Source organism: Cricetulus griseus, chromosome 6 (assembly GCF_003668045.3).
Source record: "Cricetulus griseus strain 17A/GY chromosome 6, alternate assembly CriGri-PICRH-1.0, whole genome shotgun sequence".
NCBI lineage: Eukaryota > Metazoa > Chordata > Mammalia > Rodentia > Cricetidae > Cricetulus > Cricetulus griseus.
Genome location: NC_048599.1, coordinates 120007040 through 120026823, shown reverse-complemented (window position 1 = coordinate 120026823; position 19784 = coordinate 120007040). Strand labels below are relative to the sequence as shown.

The window sequence follows — 19784 nt, the reverse complement described above, 5'->3', positions numbered from 1 at the left end:
TCTTCAAAAAATATATCTGCAACGGAGACAGCTTAACACATTCAGAGGACAGTATTCCTTATTGTCTTGAAGATAAAGTTAATGAGATGTGCATCCCTGGTGACAATATTCCTTGTAGCCTTGCTTAATGAGGTGTGTCTGCCAAGAAATAAGCATCTCTGATGAGTTGACCCCTGAAATATGTGCTGAACTCTCACTGTAGCAAAAGTCCACCTCCAGTGACACAATTCCTCCAACAAGGCCACATCCATTCCAAGAAGGCTCCACTTCCCTGTAATTAAGCATTTAAATATATGAGACAATAGGGGCCATTCTTATTTGAGCATTCACACTAATGTTAGCTATTACATCTTTCTAGAAATTTTCTATACATATGAGACCGACTAATGCTACAGTTATTTACTGCCTGATTTTTTTGTGTGTGTGTTGTGTATGATTATTTTAGGTTATGAAGGGTCTTGAATCTGATTTTAATGTACTTAAACTAGAGCATCAGTTTGCTTAAATACATTAGTTTGTTGCTATATCACAGATATTGGCAGAACAGATTTCTACATTAGAGCAAAAGAAAATTTTTTTAAACTCATGGCACAGTAAGTAGTGTGCATACCAATGCATTTGTATCCGTTCCACTTGCTCTCAAATCTTATGCAGCCTTTGTGAGCAGACTCAATAGATACCTGCATACTAACTAGATTATACTGCAGGAAAAGAGTAGTATAACCCAAAAGGAATAACAAAAAACAAATGACAATGTCAATACTCATTTTGTGTGGACCCTCTATTTCATTACAAGTAGAAAAGATTTTCTCTTTATCCTGGAGGGTATATCTCACTTAATTCTTCAAGATTTCTACTGCCAAGACAACTATTAAAATAGTCTGGTAAACAATATTTGAAGCCTTTAGTTCTTGGCATAGCTGTTAGAAGTTGGGAAGATAGAACAAGAATTGCTCAGTGATATTTATTCTTTGGTCACACAGTAGTCTTGGCTTCTGCTGAATTATCACGAGTATTTTATCCACTGCACAAATCATTAATCTAAAAGAAGTTAGGTTCAAATTCATTTATTATATTTTTTCATCCAAAATTTATATAAGGCTAGTATGAAAAGAATTTCAAGCAGCAGGATGAAGACAATCTGCAATGCCAGCTTCATTGTCCTTGATTCACTCACCGTTAATACATCTCAGCAGGAGTGATTTCATACATGCATGATATGCTTCAAGGATAATCTCCTACCTAGCACGAAAAGAGCAAGGCTTAAATTCATCTGATGATTGTTGACACTGAAGTAGGTAACAAGGAATCCCCATTCCCATTGCTCATAGTTCACTGTCCTCCATGAACAAACCCATAACCCAATGGGACATGCTTCTCCACAGCTCATATTTCTCTAGAATTCACCACATTTCTTGGTATACCAGAAGTGAGCTTGATATACAACCACAAGCTTTAGAGTCATAAGTCAGTAAGTAAATTTCACCTGCTTTTAATCATCTATTACTTTGAATCAGACTTTTTATGCACAGCTGTTAAATTCAATAAATATGCAATATTGATATCCTTAAATGAGCTAATTATAAAGTTGAATATTGTCACAATTTGACTTTAAAATATTCAACTGACAATGCCGTATTGATCTAAGGTAGTGGTAGTATGGTAAAGAGTAAGTCAAATAGGTCAATCTCATGTGGAATATAAAAGAAAAATATTTCCAAAAAGGAATATGACATTAAAAATTTTGTGTGTGTTCATGTTTCATGAGTTTATATGTGCAGATGTCAGAGGAAAATGCTGGTTGCCATCCTGTATCACTTCCTACCTTATTCCACAAGACAAGGCCTGTCACTGAATCTGCATTTTATTGGCTAGGTGAGTGTCCATAAAGCTGAAGTTATTCTCCTTTCTTTTTCTTCTCCTAGGGCTAGAATCACATGGGTGGCTTATGTCTGGCTTTTTTTTTTTCAGGCTTAATAAGAATGGAAAGTATCAATTTGCACAAAATTCTACATTCTCAGCAAAATTTATTGATACAAATACATCAGTCACAAATCCTTATTCACATAAATCAAGATGCATGTTTTTCCATAAAAGGGACTTTTTTGGCTATTCTGAGTTATAGTATACTGAAAGTATTGGGGAAAATAAATAAGAGAAGGTAAATCAAATAGAGAATGGCAAAGCAGAAGAGGAGAAAAACTGCTAGATAGTTGACCTGAGGAAAAGAACATCAAAAGACATACTTAGGAACTTGAAGGAGTAGCTTAGTTGTTAGAACACTGGCTGTTCTTCCAGAGGAACCAGATTTAATTATCGGCACCCATATGGTAGCCACAATCTTCTGTAACTTCACTCCCTCTTCTGGACTATACTGGCAGTATGCCTTTCTTTTTAAAGGGTACTGGGCATCAAACTCAGGTCCTCATGCTTGTACTACAAATGCTCTTACCCATGGAACTATATCAGGCCCTTTTTCTTAAGATATGTCATGTGTTGCTTAGGATTGTGGATAATGATTGAGCTGACTATTAGAATTGGCCAACATATTTAGAATTAATTAAGATTTTTCTTATCATAGCAGGTGTTCAAACTGATTTAAGAGAGAAAGGGATGATAGGGATATGCACATTGCTGTTATACATTAATCTTTCTTGAAATTTACTGCTACCTGCTATATGGTCTACAAGAGCTAGTTCCAGGACAGCCTCCAAAGCCACAGAGAAACCCTGTCTCGAAAAACAAAAAAAAAAAACAAAAAAAAACAAAAAAACAAACAAACAAACATACATTGCTAGGTAAATATCTTCCTCATTATATTCTTTTTTTTTTTTTTTTTTTTGGTTTTTAGAGATAGGGTTTCTCTGTGTAGCTTTGGAACCTATCCTGGCACTTGCTCTGGAGACCAGACTGGCCTTGAACTCACAGAGATCCGCCTGCCTCTGCTTCCCGAGTGCTGGGATTAAAGGCATGTGTCACCAATGCCTGGCTTCCTCATTATATTCTTGAAGAGAAGAATTCAGCTGAGAGGCACAGACAGTAAAAGTAGAATATTATTTAGCAAAGTGAAGCAAAATATACCTTCTAAGAGAGATTGGCCAGGCTCTCTCCAAGGAGAATTGCCAATTGGTAGTACAACTAATGGCATCATAGCCACACATTGTTGTCTGTAGCCTAGGGAGATTCCTGTTTAGATCTCTATTCAGATAAAATGAGTCCTTAAAAATGTCATGGTGGATAGTGCTCATTTTAAATATAATCACAAGGTGTTCACACAAAATAGGGATTGGAAATCTGCTTATATCCTTTCCCCCAGGCCATGGTGCCAAAATCAATGTAAACAGAAGAATATAGTTGCAGCTGAAGGGGAAATAGGATCAAGTTAATTTGTTTTAAGAGTAATTATTGTTAGAATCTTTGTAGAGTAACCAGGACCCATTATAGTAAACAGAATCAGAAAAGACAAGCACATTAATAAAATATTTGAATATATAAGAACAGATGTATTATCCTCTGAAAGGCCACTTAATGCATTGAAGCAGTTGTACTTGCAGATTCATGGGTGGTGATAGAAGTAAGCAAGTAGATACATTCAATTTGGCAGTATGAAAAATTTTCTGGTTGAATTTAATCTGGTCTGCTAACTTAGAAGCACAGTGATGAGTTGTGAGTAACAAACCTGGAGATGGCAGTTGGAGGAAGGGAAAATAGGTGGGAAATTGCCTAAGGGGTGGATTGATTTGTGTGTGAAATGCTGAAATGTTGTGGAACAAAGAAAGTTCACTGTGGTATGGGTTTGTAGAGTTATAATATGAGTAAATGGGAAAGACAACTTGAGAGAAGCTAGAGTCATCTGGGAATTGGGAACCTCACTTGAGGAATTGGGTCTATCATATTGGCCAAGTTTGTGGGGTGTTTTCTTGATTAATGATTGAGGTGCCAGGTCCCAGACCATTCTGGTCAGTGTCAATCCTCTGTCATATAACAAAACAAGCTGAACAAATCAGGGGCAGTAAGCTTGTAAGTAGTACTCTTCCATGGTTTCTGCTTTAGTTGTTGCATCCTTCTTACCTGGAATCTTTGCCTTGGCTTCCCTCAATTATGGACAATAATCTATAAGCCAGATAAACCACTTTTTCTCCAAGTGGTTTTTGGTCAGTGTTGATCACATAATGGAGAGAACCCCATGGTTACCTGCTTATTTATTAAAGTAGCAATGGGGAAATTTGGAATATTGTTCTATTACTTTGAGGGGCTTCCATTACAACGTATACCAGACCTAGTGGCCTAAGCTATAGAAATCTATTCCCCTGGAGTACCTTTTATTCCTGGAGATTTTCTTTACACTTATTAAATGAACTTTATTGACATAGTGTGAGGATGCAGGATTGGCTCATGTGCCTTGGCACATGTATGACTGGGGAAGAATTTGCAAGAGTCAGTTTTATCTTTTCAACATATCTTTTCACCTAAAGATAAACCTTAGGTGATCAGGTGGCAAGCCTGCTGAGCTTTCTCACTGGCCTCTTTTGAGCTGCTTTTGAGTCTGCTACATGGCTCTATTCATGTCTCTATTACTGTGTGCATGTCTATTTGTGTCCATTTCTCTTCCCACAGGACTATCAGTATCATTGGATTAAAACTTAACCATATATATCCAGAGATCTACAAGAATGACCCCAACTAAGAATCTGAGCAATAGTGGAGAGGCTACCTTAAATGCCTTTTCCCTATAATGAGATTGATGGCTACCTTATGTGACATCATAGAGTTTTCATCCAGTAGCTGATGGAAGCAGATGCAGACACCCACAGCTAAGCACTGAGCAAAACACCTGGAATCCAGTTGCAGAGAGAGAGGAGTGATGAGCAAAGGAATCAAGACCAGGCTGGGGAAACCCACAGAAACAGCTGATCTGAACAAGGGGGATCTCATGGTCCCTAAGACTGACAGTTGTGAAACCAGCATAGGACCAAACCAGTCCCTCTTAATGGTGGTGTCAGTTAGGAGTCCTGGACAGTCTATGGGGCCTCTGGTAGTGGATCAGTATCTATCCCTAGTGTATGAATGGTCTTTGGGAGCTCATTCTGCATAGAGGGATACTCTCTCAGCTTAGGCACATGAGGGAGCACCTAGGCCCTGCCCAAATAATGTGACACACTTTGATCCCACATGGAAGCAGAAAGGCGCTGGGACGGGGGTCCATGGGGGACCTGGAAGATAAGAGGGAGAGGGAATTGGGATTGATATGTAAAATAAGATCATTTCTAATCTAAATTAAAAAGAAACTTAAAAAAAAGACTCATCCATAATGCTTCATTTAACCCCGATTTTTTATTCATTTATTTTCTTACTTATTTTAAAAAATATTGTGTATTTTCAAAATGGTGTGTGTGTGTGTGTGTGTGTGTGTGTGTGTGTGTGTGTGTGTGTGTGTGTGCACACGTGCACACACACGTATACAGACGCTTGCTCATGCACATGTGTGTGTAAGTTACAGCACATCTCTTGGGATCTGTCTCTTTCTTGCCACCTTGTGATGTCATTGGATGGAATTCAGGTTATCAGTCATGACCACAACCATCTATACTTGTAGAGCTTTCTTGCTGGCCTGTAAATACATTATTAAAGGTACAATTTTCATATATAGTCTTATTCTAAGTTAACGGGAGTTAGGACTTCAACATCTGCCTTTTTACCTGTAGGAGGAATGAGATCAATTTTTCTATAATGACTAGTACTAGAGCTTTAAAATATTTTGAATAGTTTTAAATATTTTGGAATAAGAACATAGATGGCAGGTATGCAATCCTATTCTCATGAAGATTTCTTTTTAGTATGTCAGCATACAATAGCAAAATCCGTTTTTAAATATATTTTAGATAAATGCTTAGAAAAAACATAAGGGGCATAAGAAAAGGATATGTGCTGTTTTAGTATATATTGATAGGGAAGTAGAGCAAGGAATCTATCAACTTACCACTTGCTTGAGCTAGGAATGTATGCTTATGCTAAGAATTGGCATATTTATAAAACATCCAAGGAGGCCCAAGTGAGTTATATGGAGAACAAGTGTCCAGGATGAGATCAGAAGGGTTGTCAGTAGAAGGAAGCTCTTTAATCTCACATAATTTCTTTGCTAACCCAAAAGCTGAGGAAACCACAGAATCATGACACTTAGACATGAGATCTGTTTCCACCTTACCAAAGAAGTTTACTTTTCATAGAAGTAAAATGCACATATCTCTGTGTTTGCACAAGTTTAATGAGTTTTCAATATCATAAAATCTGTGTAATTCATATGCCTTCAGAGGATACATTTATTAAATATAATATTTCTGCCTTATAATGGTTTTATTTTTCAAGTCCCTAAACAGTCACATACTGGAGAGGCAGTGTGTCTGCAAGGGCTCATGAGTGTACTCATGTGTTTTCCTTCATTTGATGGTAGCTCTGAAAATGATATTACATTATTAATATTACTACTAGCTAATATATGTGGAATCCCTCCCATGTCACAGACAACTTTGCAAGAGTTTTTCAAGCCTTAATCCATTCATATTTATCTCACTATTTTTGTGGTAGCTGCTACTATTTACATTTTGTAGACAGAAAAATCAAGTGACTATATAAGCACACACATACACACACATGTAAAGCTTTTGCTAAGATGTTTCTTATTGGTTGAATTTGATGTTATGACCTATTTTCCTTTTGAACAGATACAAGTACAGAAACATTTATTTCTTTCTATTCCACAATCATTACACAAAAGAAGTGTTTTTAATTTTACCTTTGGTGGCCTCCTTGAACCTCAGTATGCCTTTTAATATGGTGCAGTTTCTAAGACTTGTGATTTTGCCTGTGAGTGGATTCTCCCAATGTGTATTATTTTTTTATTTTCAAGTACCCAAAGGCCAGTCTTTTTTCAACTATATGTGGATCTAAATCAGCATGAATTTTCATTTCTTTTCACTGGATTTGTGGATCTATAAAGAAAAGATGCATAACTATATATTCACTCACAATACTTTTGTAATTATCTACAATGCTAAAAGTTTGAAACTTCTGGAAGCTTTATCAGCATTCTCAAACTAGCTTCTAGAATACTCTGGCAGCTTTAAGTACAGTCTCATAAAATAGATTGAAAACATTTTCTCTCATTATGCAATTTTCTATTAAAGAGAATATATGACTACAGATAGAAATGCCTAATAGCAACTAAGCTAGATTCCCCAGGGAAATAATAGCCTTCCGGTTGAAAAGCAAAACCAATCAACCAACTCCTCACAAGACTTTTGTCCTTATCATAATACAAGTGTTGCTGACTCCCCAAATTTTTATCTAAATTTTATTTTTATAATAAAGGTAGGAAAATACTGCATATTTCTAAGTAAAAGTCCCACACTATTTTGTATAATATTATGTGGCAAGAAAGAAAGGAATGGGGCTTACAAGAGAATACTTGATAGTTTTATGTCATAAAAGTTTCCTCCATAGAACAATACCTGAAAAGGCAAAATGCTGCTAGGCATGGTTTTTGTTGTGCTTAAAGTTTCTGCACTCAAGAGGTTGAGGCAAGAGGACTATAAGATCAAGGCCACAGAGGATATATAGTGAGATCATGTCTCAATTTTTCTTAAAGAAAAATAAGAAGTAATTTAAAAAATGAAGAAATAATCATACTAAAAGATCTTAGAACTACTTAGGAAAACGGTCTGTTGAACCTGATTGTACAGTCTGTTAATGCTCCCTGCTGGATCAGTCAGCCAGAGAAGCTGCATAAGTTTGCTTTCTTCATTCTCTAAGAAACAAAATAACATTTTCAGATAAGTATGAGCATATTGGAATAAAAAGAATATAGATTCTGACTCTCTTAAATAAACCTTAAAGAAACTGTGCTTCTGTTGGCTAGTTGTCATGCAAACAGTCGTCTTTCCACTTGATCAGCTTTGTTTGCATAAGGAGTATTAGAGTACACACATGAAACATTCATCCCACATGTGCCAGAGGATAAGAGGTTGTTTTCCAGGTAGAGATTTAGTTAAGTTATACACAGAATTAAAAACTTGAAGTAGATACAGTAAGAATGTCTTATAAATAGACAAGAATACACAACAACTAAATTTTATCACTGAAATGGTTGAGTTGGATTCTGAGCCCTGTGGTTTTAGTGTGCTAATCTAACAGGCTATGGAAGCAGGATAATTTGAATAATTCCTGAAGTAGTAATAGGATGTGATTTGCCTTTCTATCATAACTGAAATTGAAATTAAATTCTTCATAACTGCAATTGCTGGACTCTTATTAGGAAATGACTTATCTTAGGGATTTTAATATTTAATATTAAGTTATTTCAGAATTTGTCATAATAATAATCATACTTAAAAAATTCTTTTCCATCTTGCTTGAGCCTCATATGATTTTTTGAGGTGGATATGGCAGAAAAGATGTTATCCGTAAAAATGAAGTGCACAGAAAGGCAAGTTGCCTCAGGTCACATATTCACAGTTCTCCTCCCTTCCTCAGATCATTTGTTGGAAGGTGTTTCTACTAGGGAAGTTGAGTTGATTCTTTTTTTTCTCACAATAAATAGAAGGGATGAATTCCATTTTAGCATCAAAAATGAGAAAAATTTATAGACTTGGTTGTTTCCTATCACAGGTATAGAAATACATACACAGTGCCAGGAATAATAGTAGGAGAGCTATGTCCTGGTTGCTAGGACTGGAGGCTGAGTTCTAATATTTAGCTTTCATTTTTAAAAGAAAAATCAAATAGAAAGGAACTGCACTAGGTAATTAACATTCCAACTTTGTCTTTTCCAAGAAAAGCAAACTCTAAATGTTATGCACTTTTTCTCTTTGCACACATGATCCATCTCTGTCCTTTGGTAAACATTTATCCACATATATCTGGATATATATAAGTTTTATGTTGTTATTGAAATAGGAATGTTAGCCTAGCGATGGTGGTGCATGCCTTTCATCCTAGTACTTGATGGCAGAGGTAGGTGGATCTCTGTGAGTTCAAGGCCAGTCTGGTCTACAAAGAGAGTTTTAGGGCAGCCAGGGCTGTTACACAGAAAAGCCCTGTTTCAAAAAACAAGAAACAAACAAACAAAAAACTCCAACAAACAAAAAAGAAAAAGAAAGAGAGAGAAAGGAAAGAAGACTGAGATTAGAATATTTGCTCCACAAACCCACAGAAACAGCTGACCTGAACAAGGGGGAACTCATGGACCCCAGACTGATAGCTGGGAAACCAGCATAGGACCCAACCAGATCCCCTGGAAGTGGGCATCAGTTAGGAGACCTGGGCAATTTATGGGGCCTCTGGGAGTGGATCAGTATTTAACCTTAGTATACAAATGGACTTTAGGAGACCATTCCACATAGAGGGATACTCTATCAACATAGACACATGGGGGGAAGGCCTAGGCCTTGCTCCAAATAATATGACACACTTGAAGATCCCCCATGGAAAGGTTCCACCCTCCATGGGGAGCAAAAAGGGGATAGGTTAGGGGGTTGGTTGGGGGCAGGGGAGGAGGTAAGGGAGAGGGAACTGGGATTGACATGTAAAACAAGTTTATTTCTAATTTAGATTTTTAAAAGAAGGAAAAAAGAATATTTGCTTCACTTATTTTTAACTCTCACATTGGAATGTGTAACTACTTTTCATTGGTTGTCACAGACAACCTTAGTCTATTAAATCTTAGTCCATTAAATCAGTTACATAAATTTAAAGAGTTCTTTAACTTAGAAAATTGTACTTTGTTATTGCTTTGAAAGATTATTTATGAAGTATATCAATTCTTTTGTATTTAATAATATTTACCTAAAGCATCTCTGCCAAAACAATGTTATTTATCTTAAATCTAACAATTCATACTTTACTTGATATTTATTCATTTATTTTGTGGTACTCGAAATTGAACTTAGGTCCTTGCTCATGCTGACCAAGCACTCTTTACTTGATAGCTAAGCTTTTTCCTTTTGTTGAAAATAGATTTTTTTCCTAAATAACATATCCTGCTTATGATTTCTCCTGCCTCTACTCCTCTCTGTTCCTCACCACCTCCACTGCCATTCAGATCCATACTTGATGCCATAATGTAGCAAATGGTATCAGATTATTTTTGATCTCATGTGTTTGTTATAGAGAAACTAGCGGCATAGTTATTTCTCAATGCAATATACATAAACAAATATGTATAAAGTATTAATTTATAGTTTTTGGATGTCTTTCAAGAATTTTTTAGCTCTTTTGTTTTGTCTATTACAATGCACACTCTTGCTCTTTATTTTTCATCAGTATGTTGTTTCTCACTGCTAAGTAGTTCAGATGTAGCTCTTCTCTATTTCTCTATGTAGTCCACATACCAGATACTTTTAAGACTAACAAGTATTGATTTATTTCATGACTTGCTGGTAAATGGATCAACTAAGAGCCCCCCCCCTTTGAAATCTTTGTTCTGTTTTTTTTTTTTTTTTCTGAGACAGGGTTTCTCTGTGTAGCCCTCCCCCTAAATCTTTTTGTAGACCAGACTGTCCTTGAATTAGAGAAGATCTGCCTGTCTCTGTTTTACAATTGCTGGTATTAAAGGCATGCACCACTGCCACTACCACCCAGCTAACTGATAATTGTCCCAAAACCCTTTGTAAACTTAATCATAGTTAACCCTAGAAAATCTTTAGATGTGCCATTGCTTTGCTTATTTCACAGATTGGAAAATGGAGACAGGGAAGGTCTCCAAGTATTATCAAGTGAACAGACTCAGAATTATCCATTATGTAAGTATCAGCCCTTAGCCTCTGTGGAACATTGTTATTTCAGGATGATTTCTTTTGCAATACAATATTGGCTTGCCAAAAGAACTCTATCAGGGTAAATTTGAAGTGTGCTCGGTGACATCCTAGTGATATATAGGACAGATTGATAAGGTGTAAAGTAAAGCCAACACCATTTGAAGAATTCCAAATAGATTTTCAAATTCCCACTCAGCAGTACAGTGACAGCTCAAGGACCATATCTTAGAATCTTAGCTAGTTAGCATGTTAAACACATGAGGGGCTCTAATTTCTGTGTTTGAGGACCTGAATGCTTGCATATCTGGGAGCATGAACTAATTCATTTATTTTATATTCTAGATGCCCTGTGCAAGTCCTCCCTGCATCACAATGACAATCCTTTGTTTTTTGTTCTAATACAGTGGGATGAATCTTGCTTTTGTCCTGGAGTTCACCTCTGTGGCTTGGAATTATCTCAGGAGCATTCGTCTTCAGCCTCTGTGTTAACTAAAAATCAAGCATGAGGAGATTCGTCTATTGCAAGGTGGTTCTTGCCACTTCGCTGATGTGGGTCCTTGTTGATGTCTTCTTACTCCTTTACTTCAGTGAGTGTAACAAATGTGATGACAAGAAGGAGAGATCCCTGCTGCCTGCACTGAGGGGTGAGTGTTCATGAAGGAAGAGGTCCTGGTGTGTGACAAAACAGATGAGTTAGGCCTTACAGAGTTAGCAGAGCATTTTAGCATAAACTGTTCATGCATATTAACCATGTCTAAACTGTTATTCTCATGTAGCCCTGTCCTTTTGGAAGAAATGACAGAAGCTATCTAAACTCTATGATGTCATCCAATCTCTGCAATCCTAAGGTCCTCTGATGCTACATAAAAATTTTTTGAGAAATGTTCACATTAGTCAGATTTCAAGTCTAGTCTCCAAGAAGTCAATCATCTTTAAAGATCAAGCACATAACACAAAAGGAAATGATACTAGAATGAGACAGGTGGGGACTGTACACAATGGAGATAGATTTGATAAGACAACCACCCAATTTCTAACACAGTTTTAAGAACCAGTTGTGAACTCAAAATACTTTAGTGACCACATTCATCTTGTGAGCCACCAGAGTGTTAGATCCAGGTTAAAGGCAAAAAATTAATTTTAGGCATATTCAAAGTCACTTTATCTAGTGTTTTTTTTCTCTATGTACCAGTTTCAATGACTAGAAAGCAGCACATTATATACAAATATGATAATGTATATTAAATGGTGATTTATAAAGGAAGGAGTGAGTTTAGGCATCTACAAACAGTTTTTTTTATTCTGTTTTTCGTGATATCAGGATCCAAATTATGTGTGTGGTGATATATTATTTATGATTTAGTAAAGCTTGCCTGAGGGTTCAGAATGCAAAGCTAGCCACAATCCCTAGGGGTCAGGCAGTTGTGATACACACCTTTGTAGCAGGATAAATAAATGACCCAACAATTATTGGGTTATTATTGGGTTCAAGCTTTAAGATGAAGATCAGAAAAGCAAAGCAGCTGGCCACTAGCTCTTACCTCTCTCTCTGACTGAAAGGCGATCCTTGCTCCAGCAAACCTCAGACTGCAATCCCATACTCTTGTGTTCTCCTCCATGTGGCTGGAGAATGAACGCCAGCTCTGAGACCCTGTTCCTGTCTTAAATACCCCTCATGAGTCCTGGATTTGAGATGTGTGACCCCAAGTGCAAAGATCATCTTTTTGTGATCTGTTTCTTTTTAGGACTGGATATATTTCTTGTAGCTCAGTGTGGCTTGAACTCAGAGAGATCTGTCTACCTCTTAATCTTGAGTGCTAGGACTAAAGGTGTGTACCACCACCTCCTAGCTTCTGGCTGCTGATATTAAAGGTGTGTACCTGGCTTCTATGGCTTTTGGCTGACTTTGCTTTCTGAATTCCCAGGCAAGCTTTAATAAATCATAAATAATATCTCACCACACACCTTTAATCCCAGTAGCCATACTAGCTAGGGATGGGCTGTGGTGGCACTCACCTATAATCCCAAGGCTCAGAAGACAGGCAGATGGATCTCTGTTAGTTTAAGGCCAGACTGAGCTACACTAAATTAATTCTGTCTAAAGAGAAACAGCTCACACAAAGGTGATCCTAGCACTTGATATCACACGCCTTTAATCCCAGCACTAGGGAGGTATAAAAGGAAGAAGCAAAGGGTCTCATGTGGAGATTTAGTTCCAGACAGGGAGCACTACTGTCTCTGAAGATTCATGAAGCAAGAATCAGCATTTCAGTCTGAGGTAGAGGTAACATCCAGTGGCCAGCTGCTCTGCTGACCTTCAGCTTTGACCACAATATCTTTCTCTGGGTTTTTATTAATTGGTGTAACATATGTATATTTCTGAAATCTTCACAGTAAATGTAACTTCCAAAGTACAAAATGTGCTCAAGGCTGTTACAGTCCTTGAATTATAATGGATTTCTTGCTTTCTAATAATAATACATATTTTATATACATGTAAAATAAACATTTATCTTTGAGTTTAAAATGAATGTTTAAATCTATAAATTACTGGGTTAAAAATTTTAATTTCTTTTTTTTTTGCCTTTAAATCTTTTCTTTATTAGTTCAAATTAGGAACAAGCTTGTTTCACATGTCAATCCCTTCTCCCTCTCCCTCCACTCACCCACATCTCTCCTACCCCACCCTGACCTATCCTCCACCCCACCCACCCTCCACTCCCCAGGCAGGGTAGGGCCCTCCACAGGGGCTCCTCAAAGTCCACCACATCATCCTGGGCTGGGCCTAGGCCCTTCCCCATGTGACCAGGGCAAGAGTGCATCCCTTCATGTGGGATGGGCTCTCAAAGTCCCTTCTTACACCAGGGAAAAATACTAATCCACCACCAGGGGCCCCCTAGAGCGAAGAGGCCTCCTCATTGACATCCATGTTCAGGGATCTGGATCAGTCCTGTACTGGCCTCACAGATGTCATCTGGGGTTGATTTGCTCTCCCTTGTTCAGGCCAGCTGTTTTTGTGGGTTTCACCAGTCTGGTACTGACCCCTTTGATCTTCATTCCTCCCTCTCTGTAAGTTCCAGAGTTCAGTTCAGTGTATATCTGTAGATGTCTGCCTCTGCTTCGATCAGCCGCTGGATGCGGGCTCTAGGATGGCATAAAAAAGTAGTCATCAATCTCATTTTAGGGGAAGAACGTTTAGGTTATCCTCTCCACCATTGCTGGGATTGTCTGTTTGTGTCATCCTTGTAGATCTCTGGAAATCTCCCTAGTGCCTATCTCCTTGGACCTAAAATGGCTCCCTCTACTATGGTATCTCTCATCCTGCTCTCCTCTATTTTTCCAAAATTTTTCATTTTTTAATTGATGTAATGTACTTTTAATTTTACAATTTGAAGACTATTCTTTAGTCAGAATACTCTGATAAATACAATTTAATTGACATTATTCAACTGGAGGAAGCATAGAAAGCATAAAATATTTCTGAAGACTAGTTTTAGTTCAGAGTGCTTTGGATACCTTGCTAAAATGATGTTGCTCAGTTGGAAAGATTCTGAGTATTTTCCTCCTTTCAGAATGTGTCTGCACCTTTTTTGTGTTCATTTGACTTAACCAAGAATATAGAGTCCTGTGTAAGTGATCACTGTATTACCATTTAGATAGTTTATGTGCATTTTAAGCCTTTATTCTACCGTTATTCATCGGGGAGACCTCAAGAGTCCCACTTTTGATGAATGAACATGGCATGGATTTCCTGACCTTTCACAAAAAACTTTAGAATCAGCCTTCTCTGCATCTTTGCTGGGGTTGTTGAGCTACTGCTCAACTGAATGTGTAAGTGAGCTTGATTTATCAGCACAGAATGCTCACTCTATCTGTTCAGTGGAGACATCTAGTTTGGCCACAAAGAAATACTATAACCCAATTCAGCAAAACCAGAGTAGTCTTTGCTACAAGTACCCAAAACTTGCAACTTGGCTTATTTATGTTTTTTATTTCAGAGTTTTAAATCTCCAAATCTGAAACATGATGCTAAAAGACAAAATACTTTTTCTGAGGCTTATTTTGAGAACATTGGTTTATTTGTAAGACATTTTTTCTGGCTCATTAGGGCTGCTTTGGCAACACAGATAGGCTGGGTGCAGTCTGCACAAAAGGGATTATTTTTCTATGGTTTCTGAAACTAGACAGTCTAAGATCAAGGTACTTGTTAGGTATCCAGGGACCCAGGGACAAATATCTAGCTGAAGAGGCAGGATTTTGTCCTCCAGTCTCTCTCTGCATAACCAATACCTGTTGCAGAGTCTTCATTCCTCAGCCATTTGTTACAGATTTCTTTAAGACATAATAGCACTAAAAATGTGGTATCTTGGAAGACCTATTTCTTATAAAAGGCAGTCTTCCCATTAACCTCATATGGCTGGTGGTTGAAGCATACCTAGGAATGTTTTTCCTAAACAGTTACCTTTGCTGACATGTCACTGAAATTTCAATATTAAGGAAATTTTATATTAAGTAAAATCCTTAATATCAAGTAAATTTTGAGAAAATATAGTTCAGAATCTTTAATGATATTGATGTGCTGTTACTTAAAAAAGAACTGACTTGGGATATGGGAAGAATGTGGGTGTTCTAAATAGGAAGAGGGGTGTGATAAATGCAGAAGTAGAAGTGGGCAAAATAACACTAAGGCTTTCTGAAAATGCCATAAAGATTCATGCTATTAAGAATATATGTACAAAAAAGAGAAGGTAAATTATAATCCATGTAAGACTTTGTATAGGCATGGATAGATGGTTTAAATTAAATTTTCTCATCTGGGCTGACAATGTTTCCTCCAAAAGCCAAAGATCGTTAACAAAAATAAAAATAAAAACAATAGCAGACATGAAACACCCTCCCTTGAGTTGTTGGTGAGGGTTGTCCAAGAGACATTAGAGGTTATTGCTATTGCTCTTGCTATTGCTATTGCTATTGCTATTGCTCTGGGTTGACTCTCAGGTGGAAGGTAAGCCTAGATTTCTAAAGACACCATGCACTTCAGACACAGTATTCAGAAGTCCTTGATCTGGAGCTGACCTGAAACTCTCCTACCTGAGGACTAGCTTTCATGGTACCACAAGTTGACAAAGGGAGAAAGCAATGAACGGTTCTCATCAACTATGATACTATGTACCAGAGTAATGATCAGCATGACAGGATAACCCTATGGCTACCATAGGAGCAGTCCTACCTTTGTGGCAATTAATAACTCTAATTAGACTTAAGACCAGATCTAGACAGAAATTATGACTGGTACTGGAAACTTAGCCAACTACTCAGGGCTAGTGACATCATGGATCTTGGTAGAGAACCTACAATTAATATAATCTTCTAACCTCATTCTAAATATTTGTTGCTATACCCACAGGTAAGTTTAGTTCACATCCCTCATCAAAGAAACCTCTCTTTACAACAAATGTGGACAATTATAGAAATCTACAAGGACACAAAATGCTGAGTTCTGGAAGATAGTCCCAAAGGATTTATTTACAAAACAAGTTTCCACACTTGTGACTCAGGGAACATTGCTGAAGACAGGACAGAAAAAAATTAAGAGTCATAAGATTAGTGATTTTGTTGTAATTTTGTGTCTGCTACTAAATTTTTTCCCAGGGAAGAGCACACCAGTTGGTTATCCAGTACCAAATGGTCAGCCCTAAAAACAAAGATAAAAGTAACATTATGCAGGTTGAACAGGGTATATTTATATATTTAAAAATGCATATGTATATATGCACATCTATGTAATTTTATGTAACAACAATTAATGAAAGACAAGGACATCCTTTGAAGAGATAAGGAATATATAAAGGATGGCTTGGAGGAAGGAAATGATGTGTTTATGATAGAGGCCCAAAAAATAAAAGAAATAATTAAACATAATTGTAACAAATGATGCAATTCTTTTATCCATTAAGTGTTGGAATATGCTTTGAGTCATGTACAAATTCAACAAAATGGACCATTTTGTTGTTTTTCAGAATCACACATTCTAGCCTACTAGTTTAGCTACATTATAAAGTAGAAAGAGTGACTGCTGAGCAGACAAACTATTTCAGATCTTGAAGTATGGAAGTTATCCTTCTGTATGAAGTTGGGAGTGAGATGATTGCAGAAGTAATAAAATAATGTTCAAAAGTACAGATCCATGAAATCAGCAAGTTAGCTGATCAAAACTCAACCAGATTTAAAAAGAATTACTGTATTTTACATTGAAAGCTAGGATAAACCAATTTCAAAAGACTTTGAGTGACTGGAAAGGAATTTTAACATGTCCTTGGGGGCAGCAGTGTTGCTGAAACTTACTAGAAAGTGTGTATTAATCATGTACAGACACGTAGAAGGATACAATCAAATATACAGTGCAATAGTGGCAGTTTTATCTTGATATACATAATTAGCAATTTAAGTTTTATCTATTTATAAAACCATCAAAATTAGATGGTAACTAATAGAATATTAATATAAACTGTTCACTTTGCAAACTCTTGAGAACAAGAATTTCTTTCGGTAAAATTTAATTTTGATATTTTAAAAACTAGGTTCTTCCTACATCCAGTAGCATGCAGTGACCCACAGCCAAGCACTGGGCTGAGCTCCTGGAAGGTCAAGTGCATGATGGGGAAAACCACAGAGAGAGCTGATCTGAGCTAGTGGGAGCTCACCGACTCCGGACTGACAGCTTGGGAACTTTCATGGGACCAAACTAGGCCCTCTGACTGTGGGTTACCGTTGTTTTGTTTGTTCTGTTGGGGGCGGGGCATTAGAAATGGTACCAGGACCTATCCTGGGTGCATGAACTGGCTTTTTGAAGCCCATTTCCTATAGAGGAATACATTGCTCAGCCTTGATGTAGGGATGAGGGCCTTGGTTTTGCCTCAAGTTGGTATTCCAGACCTTGTTGACTCTCCAAGGAATGCCTTAATACCTTCTGAGGAGTAGATGGGGAATGGGAAGGGGGAAGATGGGACTGCAGGAGAAGGGGAGGGATAGGGAACTGGGGTTGGTATGTAAAATGAAAACTATTTTTTACAACAAAAAAAACCTAGGTTATCGAGTCCCAATTCACCTCATTGTGTATATCACAATGTGTAAGCACATTTTTATTTATTGGTTTACCTCAGTAAACTACTAAAATGCAATTACTTATTTTTCTTTTTTACTTATTTAAATTATAATTACATTATTACCCAATTCCTACCTCTTCCATATCTATCTTCTCCAATCCCTCCTCAATTCAAGGCCTCTCCTATAGCCATTGTTATTAAATATACATATAAGAGAATAGATATACCAATATAATCTGCCAAGTATGTTCATTGTTGCTTGCATGAGTGCATTTTTGGACTAACCACTTGTTATCCCTAGGGAGGCCAATTCTCCCTCTTTCAGTAGATATCAATTGCATATAACTTTCATATAGGGAGAGGCCCCATGTGATTTCTCCCATCTACATCAGAATATTAATTGTTGGATTAGTTTGGTTCTTCTTTAGGCAGTCATGTTTTTGGGATTCCATAAATGTAGCTTTCTCATCACGCTAGAAGGCACAACCTCACAGTGGACTTCCCTATCCTCTGGCTCTTACAATCTCTACATCATCTCCTCTAGGATGTGCTTTGAGCCTTAGGTGCAAGAGTTATGTTGCAGTTGTATCAGTTGGGGGTGGGATTCTAGGACCCACGTGTTCTCTGTGTTTTGACTAGTTGTGGCTCTCTGCACACAGAAGCTTCTTTAGTGAGGGTGAAAGCTTGTGAGTGTAAGTGTTTAGAAGGCAGTAGAAAGTTATTCTGATTTAGGACAGTGGTAGCAGTAGATAGTCTTCTTCGAGTCATGACCTCATTAGCCACAAATAGTTGCCTAGATTTACAATACATTTTGTTTACTATTAATTAAGGTCAGAGAATACATTTAATAAACATTGTTGAATGGATGGTTTATGTCAAAGATATTGATAAAATCATCACAAAGAAGAAATTGTATGCAAATTTGGCTCAGTGGCCAGATAGATGCCTAGCACAAATATGCTCTTGGATTCATTCTCTTCTACTGCAAAACTAGCCAACCAACCATATAGGCAAACTTTAACAGTGAAATGCCCAGGAGACATGTTCTTGTTTTCATGTTTACCAAGGATAAAATAAAAGAGAATTATGTAAATAGAATGTAAGGATATTCATCCTATGGTGTCAGGGAGCAGTTGCATATATAAGGAAAAGTAAAGACAGCAAAATCAGTAAGAGACTATGTCATTTAAAGAGAAAATATAGCATTTATTTCTGTAAAGGCTTTGAAGTACAATGATCATAGAATTTATGTTCATGATTTAAATAAATAAAAGAATTATTATAGATAAAGAGGGCTTCAAATTTCTTGTTACATGGATAGTTTTGAATATTTAAAAGTATCTTTGATTGGTCTTTATAATTTAATTTCCCATCCCAATTTAGGAAATCCATCTTTCAGAAACTGTCTTTTTTTCCCACCCCATAAGCTGCCTTGTGTTTCAGTGTCAACAGTGCTTTTATCACACAGAGGCTTAGAAAGTGTCATTGCGTATGTGTCTGGTATCACTGCTTTCAGTGGAGCTTCTAATGGAATGCCATTTGAAGTGGATGTGAGGAATTGGGCTACACAGAGGAGTGATACCAAGGATTTTGAAAAGGGTCTACTGAGTGGATATTTGACTCATACAGGAAAATCATGGAGAGAAAAAAGTCAGAGATGATGAATGATTATGATAAAACCATATCAGATGCTTTAAAATGAAATGAAATGATGAAAAATAAATTGATTCATAGAACTGATATCAATGCTAATAAATAAGGAAACACCTTAATGAATACAACTTTGGAACAACTTAAGGAATGTAAAATTTCAAATCATCTTATTGAGCAATCTATCCAAATGGTTAATTTAATTTTAATGAGTTTT

At 37.0% G+C, this 19784-nt stretch overlaps 1 protein-coding gene across 3 annotated transcripts in view; it reads left to right on the top strand.

The window, feature by feature from the left end:
- Positions 1 to 19784, top strand: part of Galnt13 (polypeptide N-acetylgalactosaminyltransferase 13) — a 635093-nt gene that overhangs the window by 67441 nt on the left and 547868 nt on the right. Inside the window, exons 3-4 of one of the 3 annotated variants that reach the window (XM_035446586.1) lie at positions 1782 to 1875; positions 11216 to 11455. In XM_035446586.1, the coding sequence (XP_035302477.1) occupies positions 11314 to 11455 (142 nt within the window). In that variant the 5' untranslated portion in view covers positions 1782 to 1875; positions 11216 to 11313. Of the gene's footprint in view, positions 1 to 1768; positions 1876 to 11215; positions 11456 to 19784 lie in introns of all 3 variants that reach the window. The other 2 variants (XM_027420413.2, XM_027420412.2) reach the window with 2 other exon arrangements.